At 34.2% G+C, this 19,877-nt stretch overlaps 1 protein-coding gene across 19 annotated transcripts in view; it reads left to right on the top strand.

Moving 5' to 3' along the window:
- Positions 1-19,877, top strand: part of EFCAB11 (EF-hand calcium binding domain 11) — a 97,613-nt gene that overhangs the window by 8,049 nt on the left and 69,687 nt on the right. For 18 of the 19 annotated variants that reach the window (XR_005860296.2, XR_005860287.2, XR_005860292.2 and 15 more), the window contains exon 5: positions 1,012-1,102. Coding sequence is in view for 2 of the 19 variants with exons in the window: in XM_426458.8 (XP_426458.6) it covers positions 1,012-1,102 (91 nt within the window). In the remaining 17 variants the exon portion in view is untranslated. Of the gene's footprint in view, positions 1-1,011; positions 1,103-2,006; positions 2,152-19,877 lie in introns of those variants that run through there. The other variant, XM_040701577.2, reaches the window with a different exon arrangement.

The following is a 19,877-nucleotide window of genomic DNA, read 5'->3' as shown; positions in this document are numbered from 1 at the left end:
TATTTTAGAGATTTCTGTCTTTAGTGGCTGTAGATCTTTTTTTTTTTTTAATCTCATAATAGATGAAGGAATGGAAACCAAAGTAATGTGAATTTTCTCATTGACTCTTTGTGAAGTAGATGTAGTGATTCTTTCTTGCTAGAAAACAAAGAGCTCCTGCTATAAAGCAAGGAGTATCTCCTGTCACCAAGCTGGAAAAGTTCATCAAGAGGCTCTCTTTAAATAGACATTGAGACTATCTTTTCTGATTTCTTCCTGACCTGAGATAGGACTAAGGCCCTTGAAATGAGTGAAAATGAAACATATGGTAGATCAGATGTTGGGATGATCAGATAAGCATCCACTGCAGCTTTTTGCTCTGAACTAAAAGTAGCTTTTGAAGTGTTATTTTTAGTGAGTTATTTCAAAGGACTTAACTGTTTCAAGCACTGGGCTTTTGTTTGTCTTGCTATTTGCTGCACACCATCTGTGATAGCCTGGTTTGAAATGCTTTATTTTCTAGTTGGATCTGGAAGTGAATTCATAACCGAACTGACTGATCAATTGGTGTCACACTGATGTGTTTCAGGATCTTCAACAGTATTAAAGTTTTTTATGGAAGAAAGTTTTTCTGATATATAACGCTTATAGTGTCTAAGATGTCAATGGAAATGATAGATTTGGAATGTAATTTCACATATTCTAGAATATACTTCTTCGAAATCTCACAAGTCTGAAATTTTCAATTCAAAATGTCTGCTTTTAAAATGAAAAATTCAAATGAGAGAGTTGTGGATGTTATAGACAGTACTTTTGAATAGAGGTCACAGTGGTGCAAAGGAACTGTCAGGATATAAATATATGCTCATTCCATATAACGTAGCCATTCTAAAATATTTTGCAAATAAAATAACTTAGTGTATAATCACTTCAGAACTCTGAATGGATTAGCAGTATATGAACATAATTGTATGAAGAAGTTTTATAAATTTTTTTGTATTCTTTTTCTCTTGTCTAATCATGATTTAAAAGATAGAGGATTCTTGACTTTTGAAGACTTTAAGAAAACCATCAATTCTGTTCTTCCAAAATTATCTGAAAGAATCATAATTGAAGCCTTCAGGTAAGACTAGCAGAGAAATCCTTATTTGATCTGGATAGCAGTCTTTTCTTTGTATATATATTTTGGTTAATTGAAAGGATTACATTCTTACTGTACAATTGAAGATACAAGCTTCAGCTTATTATTGTGTCAATGCCTTTTGTAATGAATACTATAAATATAAACAATATGCATGGAAATATGAGAACAACACAAATGTAGAAATAATACATAAAATACATATAATACAATAATATTATTAAATACAGAAAGTAAATTGTTGCCCGAATGTTTCTCTGGAAGTCTGTAATTATTTACTCTTAAATATTCATCCTGTAATCAAAAAAAAAAAAAAAACCTTCATTCATGAGCTTTAGAATTAAAATTAGTGCACTAGTGAGATCTTTCATAAGGTGAAATTTGGCTGAGGAGTGAAAGGATCACATTTTGAGGTGATTTATGGATCATTTTTAAAAAACTCAATCTCATTTAGCGGTTGCAACTAAGTATTATTTCAAAAGTATTTTGAAAAACGGTGTGTCCCAAGGAATAAAACTTTCTTTTCCTTTTTTGTGATATGAATGACTTGTTTGGAAGCATCTCAGCCATTGAAAGAGCTCCTTTAGTTTTGGAGGCATGGCATTAGATAGTTTCTTTTTTTTTAACCTACTCATGCATATATGCATATCTGTTAGTTTGTGTGTAGTTTTCAAGTATATAGTTGCCTGATGAATGTTACCATTTGTTTGAAAAAAAAACATTAACAATCTATATGGTCAACTGCAGTGCTTGGAAATTGGTCACATTGTGAGGGCTGAATGATTTCGACCCTGCACATAGCAGGGGGGTTGAAAGTCGATGATTATTGTGGTTCTTTTCAACCCAGGCCATTCCAGTCTGTTCTATGATTTATTTCATTTGGCAGGGCACATATAAACATGCATCTTCATGTTACTCATTAATAACAACAACAAAGTCATATCACATCATATAATAAGGAATGAGATTGTAGACAGTTAAAGCCTGAACTTCATAAACATGCAATAGATTGGATGGAAATAATCTCTAAGTTATGAGGTATGTTTTCATGAAAACCAAGTGTTTCTGCTATCACTTTTTGGTACACTGCCAAGGAATGAATAGGCATTGAGTAGCTTGAGTGCTTTTAAGTGTTTTGCTTTAAGAACTTTTATGAAGGCCCTAATAACCAATATTTCTGTGAAGTGATTAGAAAACTTCTTGAATGTTAAGGCTCTTTATATAAGAAAATCAAATGTAGTTACTGTTAATGTTGTTTTGTGTTTAATATATTCTTTTCATTATTTTACTTATGTGAAGAATTGTCAAACAAATTCAGACATAGCTTCATATTGTAATATAGCTGTGAAAACCTGTGGTCCTTCTTTCTGTGAATGGAATTTCCCAATTTCAAATTTCCAACCATGATCAATCTATTAAATATAGAGGAGTTCAACTGTTATGGTAAACCCTACATCTAGTGGAGAAGATGTGTCACGATCAACAGCAGATCTGCTAGCATGTCAATAAGTATCACAGTCCAGCAAATGCAATTTATGATTACATATTTATGGATCAGGCTTCAAACTTGAAAACTAAAATAGAAAAAATTATTTTTCTAGCAGAATTGTGCATGTTTCCTTTGTTGATCTTGAAAGAAAACATACAGTAGTATTGTGTAATAGCCAATTCTGCATTAAGTGCTTCAGAATTATAATTTGGAATGAAATTCCTTCTCATTTAGTCTGAATTTTAAATTCTCTTATAGATACATGTTCTTTTTGAGTTTCTCTTAATTATTGGTGTGTATATTGAACTTAATGTAAGAAATGTAATTATGTACAAAGCATAAGAACTTAATGTAAGAAACAGGACTTTTGTCCTAAATTCTATAATTGGATTGAAACTGTATGAAAAAGAAGTCAGAGGAACTATTTTGGACATAGATATTTTTCAGAAGCACTAATGTCTTTCTGGCACAAAGTCTATATTGCAATGGATTTTTAAAACAAACACAGTGTATGTAATCTTGTAGTTATATTTCTTATTCTTCCCTCTTTTTAGTATAGAGATTAAAGTTTTCAGGCTGAATGTAGTTTTTAAGGATGTCTTTCGGGTTGAGCAAAATCCTTTACATAAGTATTTCAGTTGTTTAGCAGTCATGATGTCTAGCATGATGTCTAGTCATGATGTTTAGCATGTCATGATGATTCTGATCATGTGTGAACTCTACAGCTGCATATATGTTAGTAATTAATACAGGACATAGGAACCTGGTCTGTAGAAGAGAAAGTTTTTGATGGGGACTCAATATCTATATGACATTCACTGAGGAGTTTATTTGGACTAATTCCAGTCTGGTCAACAGTCTGAATGATCCCTAGAAGTTGGAGTGCTTTTGGTGCCCACTAGGAACACAAATTCCTGTTTAATTTCATCTGAAATGAATTTAGTTTGTTTACCGTGAACACTCTGTGATGCTAACCAGGAAGGGGGAAAGATTGAGAAAAAGTTTAATAGTTACATTTCAGAGCTTTATGAAATTCTTGAAGGAAAAGTGCTTTTTCTGTTTGTTTATAAAACTTTCACTTTAGTGGACATGCCATCTACAAGCCGTATAAGCTACTGATAGAAGGTTCCATGTATTATTTTCCTATACTTTAAGTGAAATGAAACTTTAGAGTATAAACTAAGTCTGTGGCTAATGTCATAAGGGCTTAAGGGAAAGGGGAAAGAAGTTAAAGACGTGTGTTATACTTAACTTCTCCCCTTACCATACAGAGCAGGGAATTAATTTCTCCTAGGGTGTGATTCTCAACATATACTGTTTCATAAAAATGAAAGCAGGGGTATTTTAGCTATGCAGAACTCAGAGGGGGGAGAGAATCAGTAACAGATTGGTATTAAGGAAGGATAACCCCGCTGAAGTTGTTCAGGTCAAGTGGATTTGATTTATAGGTATCCAAAATGCTCATAATGAGGAATCCATACATCTTATACTGATTTTAATGAATGTAAGGCTTGAAAATGAAATGCTTGTATTTATCATTCATACATTTTATGATACCAAAGCAGTCGGTAAAACTTCTGAATGTAACATAATAGAGAGCTAAAGAATAATGGATTATTTTTCTATCTTACCTGTATAACTGTTAATTTGAAATCTTGTTATGGCTAAAAGGAGACATGCCAGATATATAAAGCCAAATTTTGTTACTGATAAACTGAAATCTTAGAAGTCTAGTCAAAGAAAAATTACTAATATAAATCTAAAAATTACGTAAAAATAAAATAGAATACTGTATTAGAGAGAAGTCTCAATAATAAAGTTAAATACATCACAAACACACACACACACACACACACACACACACACACACACACACACACACACACACACACACTTCATAATACCTACTCCTTTCTGATGTTATTCCAAGTCTTTCAGTATCCCTCTCAGACCTGTTGTGACAGGTTCCGGGTGGACAGAGTTGGGTGAATTGCCGTCATCCTGTGTTCTTCCCTAGGAGGAGTTTGGAATTCATGTGGATGAGTTCTTTTCTCTCACTCTTATCATCCAGTTACAGTCATTTTAATACATCTGCTGCCATACGTTATGCATTTCCCCTTTCTTTGTTGGCCTGCAAACCCATGTTGTATTCAAATGTATTATATGTGGCACATATTACATTTTAGATACTTGTTCTTTGCTCTCTTTATCATCTGTAGCGCCAGATTTATACAGTCCTGTGTATGCATTTTCTAACTGACTCGTGGTGAGTTGTTTATAGTCATGGTCCTCCAGTGTTAGCCTGTGCCCTGCATCTTAATGTTCCATGCTGTGCTCTTCTGCTCTGAGTAATGTGTCTTATTTTGGAACATTTCTGCTGTGAAGCCAGGTTGGTATTTCCCTACATCATTATTATAAACTTATAAATATTTAATTTTACTTTGTTTTAAATAGACAGAAGAAGCAAGAATTTATTCTATGTTTGTGCTGTATAAACACAAGAAGAACGAGTTACGTATACTATCTTGACCCTTAAAAGAACTGATGTTAGAGGTAAAGCAAGTAAAAAGCTTCAAGCTGGTCAGGCAAACTCAGACAATGTCAGAAGTGTTTCAGTCTTCAGGCTTGTGAACTCAATACATGAGTTTGTGACCTGTTACTGTGCTGTTTTTACTGGAATGCTGGGCTATGAAACATAGAGTTAATGCCTCTGCTTTACTTTAACACTGTATAATGTTAAAAGATGTAGTGAATTAATATGATTTGGTAATCGAGTTTCAGGTTGGGATGATAAGTGCTCTATTTTACAGAAAATACAAAAGATACTTCCATTCAGTAGCATTTCCAAGTATAGTAAGTGGCCTTTGGTGGTGGTGGTGTTTGTTTTTTTAAATTGGAATGGGAATAGGGCAAAATATATTTTCATCTCTTAGTGATAAAATAATAGTTAATGTAGGCATTCTTTCTCCTGATGGATTGTTTTCTTACAAATTTCAGTAATACCCTGCAATTGTTGCTGAAGTTTTACAAAATGTAGGTGAATTTTCAGTTTATCTTGATTTTATTAACTGACTACAATCTTGCATCAGTTTTAAATTAACAGTAGCGTAATGTTTCTTGGTTTAGAGCTAATACTTCATTTCTATTGAACTTAATTCTCACGCACCCAGTATTCACTTCATTAAAGTGCCATGGTGTACCATGAAAATTCAACATTCTTTCTTGAGCTGCAGAAGTGCCTGCTAAGGTAAATGGTGTGGTGATATGTGATGATATGTTCTTTCATAATGAGGCTCTTTCTGATGTTTAACAGAGAAAAGAATTCCGTTATAATAACGCTGTTGTTGTGCATTTAGCAATGTTGATATGAAATGTGACACATCCTTTGAAGTAATAATTTGTCATAAATTGCTGTTTGTAAGTGAGCATGTTGTCTTTTAAAACAAGACCCAAATTCTAGAAAAAAAATATTTAAGAAATGTGAATATGAATTAGAATAATACAATATTATTAATAACAACTGATAAGAAAATATTTGTCTTAGCTGTATGATCTGTTTAGAGAAAATAGGTGTTTGCATGGTAAATCCTGACTATGATAATGGAAATGGTAACAGAAATGAGCTGAAAACCAATCGCATGTGAATGAGTCTCTAAATGATGAAAAATGTCCTAATGCCCAAAAATGGACAGGAAAGTCTCACTCTTTTTTTTAAAGCTAGCAAGCATCAATTAGATCTTAAGAAGGAAATGAAGGCATTCATGATCAATGTTTTACACTGCTGTATTCTTAGATTGATAGGATGACACACTAGAGGTATACTAGTGCTCTTATATGTATTGGTACTTTCCATACAAAAAAAAATGACCTAATTGTCTTGTTTTTCTTTCATGTAATTATCTAATAATGAAAAAAATAACCTGGTTTTCAGAGCAACCCCATGGAGGAAATCTTATGCTCTTTTATGCAAGTTTGATTTATAGACATATACTGCAGAGCACAGTGAATATGAAACATTCATTTTCCTATGGCTAGTTGCCATGGAAACATAGTACACAGTACAATGTCATTCCAGCTCTGGTGATGCCTGCAGTAGTTTATTCCTTTGTTGTTCTTGTTTCTTAAGCAACTGTCTTGCAGCCTTTCATATTATCACACATCACCTATACACGTCTTTTTCTTTACCTCTTGAGAGCCATTTCTACTAGAAAAGAAATTTTTTTGTCTACCCATGGATATCTGTATGCGCACTTTTTTTCAATTCATTGGCTAAGAGCTTGTTCCATACCCACAATTAATTAACAATTGCTTTAGAACTTGTAAAAGAAGATGGTAAGCTAGATTGAAGATCAAGGTGTAAAAGACCTGGCTCTGCATCTTTGTAGTCTTTTATCAGGGAGTGGAGTTAAGATGACTTTTCTATAATCAGTATGTCATTCTAGAAAGACATGAAGTAAAAATAAGCCACCAGATTCTCTTGCCTATCCTTTGCTGTTATTTGTGGAGTGAAGGCAGTCCAACAGCTGTCATAAAGGGTAGTATCTGAAAGGAAAAAAAATAATTGAAAGATGTTGTCCTGTATCTCTCATTCAGAAGAACAGAGTTTAAAGGATAAGACCTAATATTTGTAACAGCACAGCAATAGTGTGTGTTTGTGTGCAGAAATTCCACTTTGTAAGTAACTAGTAGAAAGAAAAGAAATGCTCATGTCAGGAGGGAGAGTTACTTTATACAAAGCAGTTCATTTAATTAGTCCAAGAAAAATTGTTGAGAGAAATATATTTGATCTGCATGTCTACGTCATAGAGTTTCTCCTTAACTGGATGCAAAAGTCTGCTTTCCCAATACTATATTTCTGAATGGGCTAACTAAAGCAGAAGAGATCCTTTAAGGTAGATATACATTTTGGATAATTATTAATAATGTGTTTCAATTTCTATTCCTATCTATAAACAACATCAGAAACAACCAGTTTTGTAATACTAGTTGAACCTGGCCAGCAGCTAAGCACCCACTCAATGATTCGCTTGTTCCCCTCCCAGTGGGATGGGGCAGAGAATTGAAGGAGCTAAATTGAAAAAACTTGTCGATTGAGATAAAGACATTTTAACGAGTGAAGCAAAGCTGTGCCTGCAAGCAGAGCAGAATAAGGCATTCATTCACTGCTTCCTACCAGCAGGCACATAGAAAGTAGGGCCTCAGCATATCTAATAGCTACTTGGGAAGATAAACACCATAATCACAAGGATCCCCCCCTTCTTCCTCCTTTCCCAAAGCTTTTATTGCTAAGCCTGACATCATATGATACAGAATATCCCTTTGGTCATTTTCAGTTAGCTGTGTCCTCTCCCAGCTTCTTGCCCACCTCCGGACTACACACAAGGCAGGCAGAGTGGGAAAACAGAAGTCTGGATGCTCTACAAGCATACTTATTAAAATGAACTAATACCACAGTAAGTGCTTAGCTGGTCATATCCTCAGGGCTCTGTTTTAAGACAGTTTCTTTCAGACAGGATAAAGCTGTGACTTATAATAAAAAATATGAAAATATGTCAGCCATAAGATAGTCCAAATTCACAATGTGAAGGATTTTTTTAATGAATAACGTGAGATGATATCTGTGCTGCTATCTTTTGTCTCACCTGCTAACACGCCTCAACTGTGAAACAGTTCTTTTAGCAGTAGCTTGTATTTATTCAATTTGCTGATTATTTTTAATTGCATTGGATGATAGAAACCAGCAGAAAGACTGACCCTTCCAAACTCAGTTCAGATAAACTATTGAATCAGCATTAGATTACAGAAATTGCTGTTCATTTTCAAGCACTTCTACCCTATAGGCAAAAATGTTCCTTAAGCTCTCTGAGTGTACTTTTAATAAAAAGTAGATTTTTTTCCAGAATTAAGAATAAAAGATCTTTACCAAAACAAATGGCAGTTTTTATTTGAAGTATGCTGACAGACTGAAAAACAGATATGTTTTTTTTTTTTTAACTGTAATCAACAGTAGGTAATGTAAGTAGCAACAAATTTGCAGCAAGAAATTGTTTGCAAAGTCTAGGGTCCCTTTATGGTAGAAAAAACTATGACAAAATTCTGCAGCATAATGAAAGAGCAGCCCTTGTGTCAAAATGTTAGCTAGTTTTCTTTGGTTTTAGATGTTGTTCTTTCTGCTGTATTTAGAGAAAACTTAACAACATCGAAATTGCTGCACAGTTGAAAAGTTTTTGTGAAGTTTCATGATAACAGAACTTAATAGCAAGAAATATCTGAAGTCAGTGTTTGTTTTCAGTGTGACAGGCCAAGTTATATTTTGATTTAATAAATGCCCATATGCTAATTGGCGGCACATACAGTGTGTTAAGTAGCTGCAGAGTGACCCTTTATTTAATCTTTCGTATTTTGTTTAAATTAATAATAAAATATTAGTAATAGCATTTGAATAACTCTTAGCAATCCCTGCATTTCTAAATTTGGCTAGGTTTGTAAAAGTCTTCATGATCAAGCTTTGCAAGAAGTTATGTGATTTTTTTTTTTAACCAACTTCTTGTAAAGCTTCTATTCTAATGCATGTCCTCTCACTGATACCTTTGGAGTCTACAGACTGATTTCAGCAAAATATCAAAGCTGAGATCAAATAAATAATTGGATTTTTCCAAATTTCATAAAAATAGAGGAACAAAGAGGAAGAGAGAGATGCTATGGGTGCCCCCAATAAAGGAAAGGGCCATTATATGAGCTATTGAATCTTAACAAACAGCAGAATAAACACGGAAGCAAGACCCTATAAAGACCTAACTGCAGAGAAGATTTAAACAAAGATTTCACAATAGACTCTGAAGTCAGTCAATCATAAGATGTAAATTATGGGAGATCAGGCATTGTTGTTTCAACCATTCACAGAATTATTTGTTTAAGCAGATTCATATCTATTGTATTCGTTTGTTGTATTATTCCCCTCCTAAGTTTGAAAAACATAATGCCTTAAATAGTGACTAAATAATTTTAAGGCGATTTCTTGATGTTTAAAATTTATCCACTGAGCTTTTTCTTCTTATGTATAAAGAAAGATTGATTAAAAAGAGATGATCACCTTTTACTTATGGAATCCTAGAAAAAAAGAAGATATCAGATACCCCTGAACATGTGCTATGTCTTGTTTTGGTAGATTAATGATGTTACAGAAAACAATTCTTCAGAACTGAAAATAATTCAATCAGTAAAAATGCCCCAGCATAGCACAGGGATGTACCATGGTATGGAATAATATATACAAGTTGCTTCAGGGGAAATTCAGTCTGAATATAGGGAAAAAAAGTCTTCATTGTGAAGAATTATGTCTGTAATAAGTTCAACAGAGAAGTTGGTGGAATCTCCTTTCCTCCATCACTGGAAATACTCAATGGTCCGCTTCACAGGGTCATGGATAACTTAATTCAAGGCCCAACTTTCAAAATTATGTTGGACTGGATGGTTTTATGGTTCTAAGGCTTCTAATACAGCGCAAGAAACTCACAAGTCATAGTAGCACTTGTGAGACTGTGTTAAGTACTAGGGTCACATTCTGAGTATACAAATACTTAGCAGAAGTACTGTTTCTTTCACAGAGATTTTGTAAGCAGAAGTTTTACTGAACAAATAGTAATACTTACATGAAATAATAGATTCCAGAACCTGAGTTATCTTCATCTTAAATAAACAAGGTCTGTTTTTCTGGGTAACAAAAATATTTTGAACATCTAACACCCCACAGTCTTAAAAACTATGGCATGCATAGTTGCATAGAGATGTGAAAGTCATTATCCTTATGGTTTGGGAAATGATCTTAAGACTTAGAAATGTGTTCACCTGCTGTAGAACACAAACTCAAATGGTAGAGTTGGATTTCTGCTGTTGTGTAGTTCAGTAATTGACATCAGGCTTGAGGCTGTGTTAAGTAAAATGTGTCCTATGCTAAAAAGATAATGATAGTGGTTTTTTTTTTCTCCCAGGTAAGACTGTCTTGTGTGACTGTCTAGTAATTGAACAATATAGCTAAGATAATGATTGAGAGTGCTTCACTGATTTTTGCTGCAGATAAAAGTTCCAGGTGTTGGTTTATTGATAATTTGAATTAACAAATGTTGTTAGCTTTATCACCAATTCTCCTAATGATCTCTTTCTGTGTTTTTGAGGTCTTTATGTCTTTCCTAACTTTTTTGCTTGCAAACACAATGCATCTAAACATAAGAAGGAGCACGTGTGTGAGCTGGTACGGAGAAAGCTTTATTCAATTCATTGATTCAGTGGAGTCAGGAGGGTTCAGTTTCCTCCCATTGAGAACAGTTTTTAGATATTCCCAATAAAATGCCAGTCAGTTAGAAACCTTTGTTAATATCATCCTTGAGCGCTCGCAGTACTTACCTGCTACATAACCTGGAGAAACGTATCCTCTTGTGATTTTTGCTTGATAAGAGCTTTCTATGAAAAGGCCCTCATTGCCCCATTTCCTTCTCTCAAGCCTGATCAGAAATTGCACCTTCTGTTTTCTTAATGCAGTGTTTCTGTTCTGTAGCAGTAATACATTTTCACAGCCTAGATAGGGCAGTTGAATTTTAAAGTTTCCAAATCTGTCATCGTGTGATGTGTCATCTGATGTGACACCTTTTCATTATTATGTATGGCTGGATTCAGCCTGACAGTTATTAACAAGAAAAAAAATGAGCAGAAGCTCCTTTTGTCAAAATATGATGCACCACCAATGGTCTGTGTCCTCTGTTAGGTCTACCTGGCATGACATAATCTCTCTACCTTGATATGGGAAATACCATATATACTCTTTGAGTGTTACCAGAGAATTCATTCTACTCCCAGTGCTTATGTGTGCTTAGCAAATACTGAACTTTGAAAAATACTTTTGACAGATTAGAAAATGTTTTTTCCTATTTCAGGATTTTTTTCTCCAAGTTAATAATCTTGTGCCAGTAGGTTTTAGAGCCTTGAAGCACGTTCCTGGTCCAGGCTGTTGGTGGCTCAGAGCAGGGATTTCCTTCCATTTTCCTTGCACAATTCAAAATCTCTTCTAACAATCACCAAGTCTTCATATTTAATTAGGGCTCTATTCTTTTCCCTTATGAAATGTTGTATAGCAATTAAAGTACCGTGTTTACAAAATTTGATTAAATGTTTACATCTTAAAGGAAGTATAAATTAATTGGTTTGGAAACTGAAAACCAATTTCAGTAAAACTAAAATTTTACAGGGTTATATTTCAATTACTTGATTGTCTACCTATTGAAAGTCTGTTGTCAGTGTTAAGTAGGTAGAATGCATCAGAATATGTATTCACTTTGTAAGCAATGCATTTTTGAGGTTCGTATTTCTTAAATCTCAAAAGCATATGGGAACAAATTCAAGTCTTCCTCACTGGGTAACGCATCACTCCATGATATCAAATAGGCTGCAGAAACAGGTAAAGAGATAATTTCAATCCTCCTTGATTTGAAGTCATATTTTCCAGGTGAGTTATGAGTTTGCTGAAAGTAAGCCATGAGTCAAAGTTTTATCTTGTGTTAAGGTTTTATTTTATCTTTTCAAACAATCCTAGTCACCCAGTGCTATGCCTGCTGTCTTCTATGTGCATGTCTGGTTATAAACTTCTGGTGTTGTTAACCTCTTTTGAAATCAAAGAATTTTAGGAAACAAGTGAATGAAGAACTCTCTTTCTCTCGATTGATAGTTTTGATTAATCTCATCTACTATAACTGGCAGTGTCTCTTGATTCTTCTAATAAATACTCAGCTGTTTGTCTCACACATCTAAACAGCAGACTTGACAGAACGTTCTCTTCTTCTTTCTATACCTCTTTGTCTACTGTTATTTTCCCCATGAGTAACACAAATATGGCATATGCAGCACAGTGCCAAATGCAATGTTAATTCTTTACCTATGTAAGTGAACATATGCATAGTGGCAGTCTTCATTTATGCATAAATATACTGTGACTGGAATTTTTCAGCATTACTGTTTTTCCAGTAGAAGAACCTAATAAATTGTTTCTTACACTAGTTCTGTATTGGTAAATCGGTGATTCGGAGGGGGGGGGGGAAGGGGGAACAACATTTTAGAATAATTAAAAAGGCATTTCAAATTTCTATTTGAAAGAATTTTATCAACTATTTTCTCTGTTCCTTATGGCTTCTTGTGTCAGAAGGTTAATAAATTCTTCAAGCTAACTTTTTCATCCAGACAAGCTGTGCTTCAGAAATGCAGACTGATCCAGGGTCATCTAGTGAAAAAGGTCAATAAGGAGTCACTGATGCATTTAATTAACAAGACTATAGTTAACTAATTTGTTCTCCTGCCTTCACCTAAGTGTTGTTCTTTCTTTCCTAAAGATTGATTTTAGTTAATGTGTATTATACTTATTTTCATGTGCGTGCGTTGCACAGCTGCTGTTGTACGGGCTCATTTCTCTGTTTTCATGCATTAAATCCTGACTGTTCTGACTGGAAGCTTTTCATAGACAGCCTCTTCTGGGAGTGAACTTCTTTGCATTTGTACATGTCCTTCATTTAGAAGAAAGTAAACAATGATCATGCCTTACATATACACATAAAGATATCAGAACCAGGGTATATCAGATATATCAGAATCAGGGTAGGGTTTTTAGTGACTGTAGCTTCTAACATCAAGTCACTAATACTTTTGGTGTTCAAAGATCTCAGATTTCCCAGATCAGTGTGAGTAGTTAGAATATAATAAGTTTGGAAAATGGTCACCTTATTAATAGGTTTTTAAAAATTGGACACTTGTCTTTTATATTGTTTTATTCGTTGATATGTAAAGATACAGATTCTGTGATCCAGTTGGCTTATTTGCAAGGCTGGTGCTGCCTGTGGTTCCTGATGGTTTAGAACTTTGTTGGCCTTTTATGAAGGGCCTGCTTTGCAGGCAACAGCAGTGAAGGAATGTACACATTTAAAATGATTGTGGATAAATATATTTTAATTAAAAAGAAAAGACAGCAAAATTTACACCTGTACTTTATAAATAAGTGCCAGAAGGCTGGTATGTAAATGAGATGAGGAAAGTAGAATGCTTTACTTTAAGCCAAGTTTGTTGACATTAAATATTTACTGAAAATTTGGGGAATGGAGTGCAATTGATCTAACACTGGAATAGAATGAATCATGCTGATGGTATAATGAATGGCTTTATGTATTAAAGAAAGTGTTAGCAGAAATTGTTATGTTGCTATAACTCAATTTTTCCTCACTTCTTCTGCACTCCTATTAAACAGATAAGGTTTGGTGAAGGACTAAGAATGGAGCGAGATTTTTGGAGTCAACAGGAATACTATATGAAAATAAAGTTTCTTCGGTGTTCAGATGTACTTTTGGCTGAAGAGGGCACTCTATTGCACAGTTCAATTCAAAGTTAATCAAAGGCCTTTTGAAGGGCCCATATGTATGCTAACAAGTAGAATAAATATTTAATAACAAGGGTTGCTGAAGCAAATTGCAAAATACTGCCTACTCTGGAGTCTGCAGACACACTGATTCCTCATTCCACATCGTGGCTTTTGACCGATACTACCTCTGTTTTTTATTTCTTCATATACTGTTCTGGTTACTCCCTGCTTACTTACATATAGTTTCAATTGATTTTGACTTATACTGCCTCTTACTCAGCCAAACACAGAGGAGACTGTGCAAGTAAAAGGAAGAAGCTGAGGAGTGTGGAAATTGGAAGTGTTGTAAAAGGAGAAATTTCTGGAGAATCTGGCTGTTGTGATAGGGAGATACAGGAAATCTATAGAAGGCTAGATTTCATCATTTCTCTGCACAGTAAACATTTTGTTTCTGCTCCAAGAGTTTGTTTTTTGAAGGGAAGAAGTGCTTTGATGCTAATAGCATCTATTATTTGGCAAGACTAAATTCTCTGGGCTCTGTTAGTCACTTTTTAGCCTACCATAACCCTGTCTGGATTTTTGAGTATTCCACTAGTGGAAAACATGACAGATGGCTGAATTTCTTCTATATTCTGTAATCACTTATAACCAAGCTTTTTGATTATTTTTTTTAATATAAATATGAATTCTTCCCAGTAGACATCTGTAATATCCATACATACTCTTAAAAATGTTTCAGAAAAAAAAGTTGAGTAAAGTCACCCTGTTGGCTATTCTGTACAGATTTCAAGAAACAGGTACAGGACCAAGGCTTTCCATTCCTAATTTTGGTGTAATTGGTTTATCTAAGATATTCTGCTTTTTAAGTCCTATATTAGCTTCTTTTTCATAGCTGTATCTAATTTACACTTCTATCTATCTCCAGGATCCTGTCATGTTTATGAAAACAGGAGAAACTTAGATGCTAACTCGTGTTCTTTTGCCCTTCCAGTAGGTCCATTCCTGGTAGCCTTTATCCTATTCTTGATTTCATACCTCTGCACAAGTTATTAATGCCTTTCTTTTTTATTATGGAATGTTTTCTTCGTCAACTGTTTTCATTTTTTTATAACTGAATAGTGATAAAAATGAAAAAGCATTCTACGGTGGCTGTTTGGGAATTGTATTAAAAACTGTACAGGTATTCTTAGTCAACTTGCTCTTAACAAGAATAAAAGGATGTGGAAATCAACAGCAAAATCGAGTGGGATAAAATATTGGAAAAGAATGACACAAATAGGAAGTAGAACGTGTTAAAAGATAAATGGATGTATGTCTTAATGTTATGCATGTTGCTTAGCGACTAGCAGTAAAAATGTGGATGAACAAGTAAGTACAAAAAGTAATTAAAGGAAAGAGGCATATGCATGACATGGTACAGTATAATAATCAGGAATAAAAAAAAAAGATGAGAAAGCAAAGATGGAGAAAGAACAGATTTAAAGAATGTTAGGATAAATATTAAAGTTCTTTTATTGTCTGGAGACATTGTTTTTTTCTCCACAACAATAGCTGGAAAAAAATAGGCAGCAACTTTATGTTATAGTGCCCTAATATAACATAGATTACCGTAAGGAAGCAAGATTTTCCCAATATGAATACTGTAAGGAAAAATGTGGGGAAAAAAAGCTAAAATATGAATAATAAAATTTATTTACAATGTAGAATTAACATAGGTTTTTAATTATTTCAAATGAGCATCTGAAATAGTACCATTCACTTTCAGCCAGAATCCTGTTTGCCCAAAGATTCTACTTCTGACTCAATTCTCAAAAGTGTGTTATTATTGCTTTTAAGGCTTCATTTCGTAGTGCTTAGATAAGATTCCCTGTTATACAGTTTTGCACTTGTGACTTCAAATATGATTTTGAATTTCTTTTTCCTCTTGACTCATGATTTAGAAAGCTATGTTATAGGTGTCTAACACACAAAGATCAATGAATATATTTATAATGATTGTCTTGTATGAGTAGTGAGACAATCTGTGATTTTTATACATGCTAAAGGTTATTGCATACTCTTCTGCGAATTGCTGTGCTGTTTGTGCCTCAGTTTCCTCATGACAAAATGATATTCCTCACCAGCCACGCTGAGCCCTTCCATATCATAATTATTAATGCTTTTACAAAGCTTGACTATTTGTACATAATGAATGACTGCAAAATATTGTATTATATGTCTGTTATTACATGAGGCTGATAGAGCTCTGGAACAGGCTGCCCAGAGAGATTGTGGAGTCTTATTCTCTGGAGATATTCAGAACTTACCCAGACATTGTCCTTTGCAACCTTGTATTGGGAACCTGCACTTAGCAGGGGATTGGACTGGATGATATCCCAATGTCTCGTCCAATCCCTATGATTCTGTTATTCTGCGAGTTTTATTCTCATAAAGTACCTAATGAGTTAATAAAAAATAGACTACTAAGCAGAAGAGATCAGTCTGAATTAAGTTCTGTCCTGTTGCTCAGCTGTAGTTTTATAAATTTGTTATGACTGGTAATTGAACAATGACTTGAATAAAAGGTATGTCATAACAAGATGCTGAAATCTAAGATTTATAGGAAGGACTCTGATATACTCTTTTGGAAACTTGCACCAAGAAATATGGAATAATTTGGAATCTCAAGAATCTTGAGATGCAATATTCCCTACTCTCAGCAGGATTTTGTAATGTCATTAGCATGCTGCAATTCCTCATACAAGGATAAAAGGTGTTGATGTATTTAAATATATATGTATATATATTTTGTGAAGAGGCTGTAGATTCAAACTCTAATCATAATTTATTTGAATGCCATTGCCTTCACTTGATTTAAAACCTGTAAAACTATATGTTTATAAAATTTATTTTAAAAAAATATTACAGCTGCAGAATCAAAGATGCACGTGCTGCATGGTTGTATTTGAGACACTTTGAGATTGTTTTGTAACAGTCTTTAGTTATGCGATCACACATTGCTCTCCTTTCTGTTTTCAAGGAAGAATTCCTGTTTTAGGGCTTCATTCAGAATCAAGTGAAACCTATTAATGTGCATCTGTTCAGTAGTTTCTTTTATCCTTATTTTGAGTGTGAGGCCTTATGCCTTGTTTAATCCATACTGTATACAAAGTATACTGCCTGCAAAATTAATTTAAGTGTGATTAATCAAGCTGTAAGCCACTTTCATGTTATAGTATCTTCTAGTCTTTCCCCACCAGTAAGTATTGGGATTTCCAGACTAATAGGCTGTGAAAAGTGTATCTTTCATAAAAACAACAAAACTATTATGACAAAAACTTGGTGACAAGCAAAAGGTATGAGGGTTAACATGTATTTTTGAAGGTTTGTAATAGGTATATATTCAAGTATACATTTGCAGGAAGATCCCATTGTTAACTAGGGAAGCCATATAAAATCTTCATCACAGGTTGCATGTGGAGTTTATTTACTTGATAGCTTCTAGTTCTAGTGGTGTCTTCACTCCTGGTGTTTGCCTTTACCTCATTGTCTGTCTTGACCTTAGCAGTTAACTTAATTATACAATTCTGTATTACTAATACTGAAACATAAATCTGCTTTAACTAAAACCATTGAAAAGCAATGTATTACTATACCAAGCTAAATTGACCTCTATTCTTTCAGAACTCTATGTTAAAACAAATGTCCTCCAAAAAACAATGAAGAAATCAATCTACTGTTTGCCAGAACACAGTATTATCTAAAACCAAAAGAAAACTCTTTGTCAGTAGTAATACTGCTTTTTTTCTTTCTTCAGTTTTCATACTGTTTGCACAGCCATTGGTGATTCCTCTTGTGTGATAACATCAGTTCCTGCAATCCTGTTAGTAAATGCCTGCAAAAATCTTTGCTATCCCTTTATACATGAAACAGCAATTCTGTAAGCCTATCAAGAACAGGTCAGCAACAGTAAGGTTTTTCTTCTTTTCTACAATGGAAGCAAAAGAGTAAAAAAATAAAATAAAAAAAATGGAAAAACAAGCTGAAGAAGGTCTATGACTTTCTGGTCACAATTAATCACTAGTTGATAGAAAGGAAACGTTTAGATGAACACTTGAAGCCTACTGAATTTATTCAACGTGTATCAGTCTTCTAACAAGAATGTTATGAACATATATGTAATTACTGACTTCTGCAAGGGGTTGAAAATAAGTAATAAGTGTCTTTCCTCTGTTACTGCTTCTGCTTGGTCCTCTTGAAGATGTGGTATCAGTGTCAATTTCCTTCATATTTTATAATTGGTCCCTATGAGGAAAATCAATTACTTCATATGTAATAGCATACTTTGTATGCTCTGAAAGTAGACATGTAAAGCACTTCTATTCTTACAAGATGTAGGTCTGCCTTGATTCAGCAGCAGTGAAATAAACAAAATGAATACTTTAATTAATCTGACTTGCAGAGTACTTGAAACAATGAACTCTGTATATAAACATAGCAACAAAATGTCTCCCGGAGGAGACAGCTCAGGCTTGCATAATGACTAGATGAGAATGCACAGAAAACAGGAGAAATTAGATCCAGCATGCTTCATAATATTTATCATGAGGAAATGATTGTATTCTGCCTCAAGATAATGTTGAGATTAATCTTAGCTTGTACGTCTCCACTTTGACCTTGGGTTGCTTTTTACTGTAAAATTATTTTCATAAGCATCTTGCCTTCTCCAAAGTTGATAAAAAAGGCAAGAAAACACGTTGTTTAATGTATGAGTTTTCAAACAGTAGAACAAGTTGCCCAGAGATTTTGTGAAGTCTGGGCATCACTGTGGAGATGTTCAAAATCCAACTCGAGATGATCCTGAGCAACCTTCTCTAGCTGGCTCTGCTTGAACGAGTGCTAAATGTTCACAAGAAGTCCCATCCAACTTTAACGATTCTGTGGTGATGAATAGGTGATCCATTCTCAAGAAAGATTATAGTACCAAAATGTTCCATAAATATTAATTTCAAGCTTCCAAGGTTATTGAATATATTTTAGAATAAAATGAGAAGAGCCTGCAAAGCAGGGAACTCTTGATTCAGGAAGCATTATTGTTGTGTATTGGGATGCACGATACCAGTTCCTATTGTGGAAGTAAAGTATTATTATTTGCTGTCTTTTGGAAGTAGTAAAGCAAAAAAGTAGTAAGAGAACTGACAAAAGGAATTTCATTTTGCTGAAAATATATACTTTTTGATATTTATTTTGGCCAGGCAAGAGAAAAGCACTTTCAAAACCTTCACACCCTATTTCATTTTGCATCCTTGGAAATACATTTTTTTTTCTAGTAGAGATCTTCCTGATAGTAGCAAACTTCCTGTTGTAGACAGAGAAGATCTACTCTGAGAAGAAAGAGCTTTCTTAAAAATGTTTTTGTTAAAGTAGATGTGGGCATGTGTTTTGCTGGTGAGATGTGAATCAATTTTGTGATAGTAACTGCTGGTATAAGTTCTGAGCAAGGGCAGAATGGGTACAGCTGTGATGTTTTTGGAGAGTCTACCTACTGCTATAAATATTATGGACAATCTTCCCTGGACCTTTGAGGTGATGACCACTTTGCTTGAAGTTTTGTAGGATTCTAGCTCATGAGGCGTTGGGTTTTGTGTGGGACCTCAACTTCATGTTACTGACAGAGTCATTTCTGTTTAGTTAGTGCTATTGTAAAGAGCTTTACTATATCAAATGGCCTTTTACTTCAACACCTTTCAGAAACACAGCTATTAATGGAAGTTTAAGTTTGGCTGTCACTATACTGGTCTTGCAGATCATGCAAACAAGCTCAGGAGCTTTTGCTAGCAGTGATTTTCTAAGTTATTTGAGCTCCTTGTGCCTCATAGGACCTATCTGTTGGAGGA

The sequence above is a fragment of the Gallus gallus genome, chromosome 5, assembly GCF_016699485.2.
Source record: "Gallus gallus isolate bGalGal1 chromosome 5, bGalGal1.mat.broiler.GRCg7b, whole genome shotgun sequence".
NCBI classification, from domain to species: domain Eukaryota; kingdom Metazoa; phylum Chordata; class Aves; order Galliformes; family Phasianidae; genus Gallus; species Gallus gallus.
This window is presented reverse-complemented; position numbering and strand designations above follow the sequence as displayed.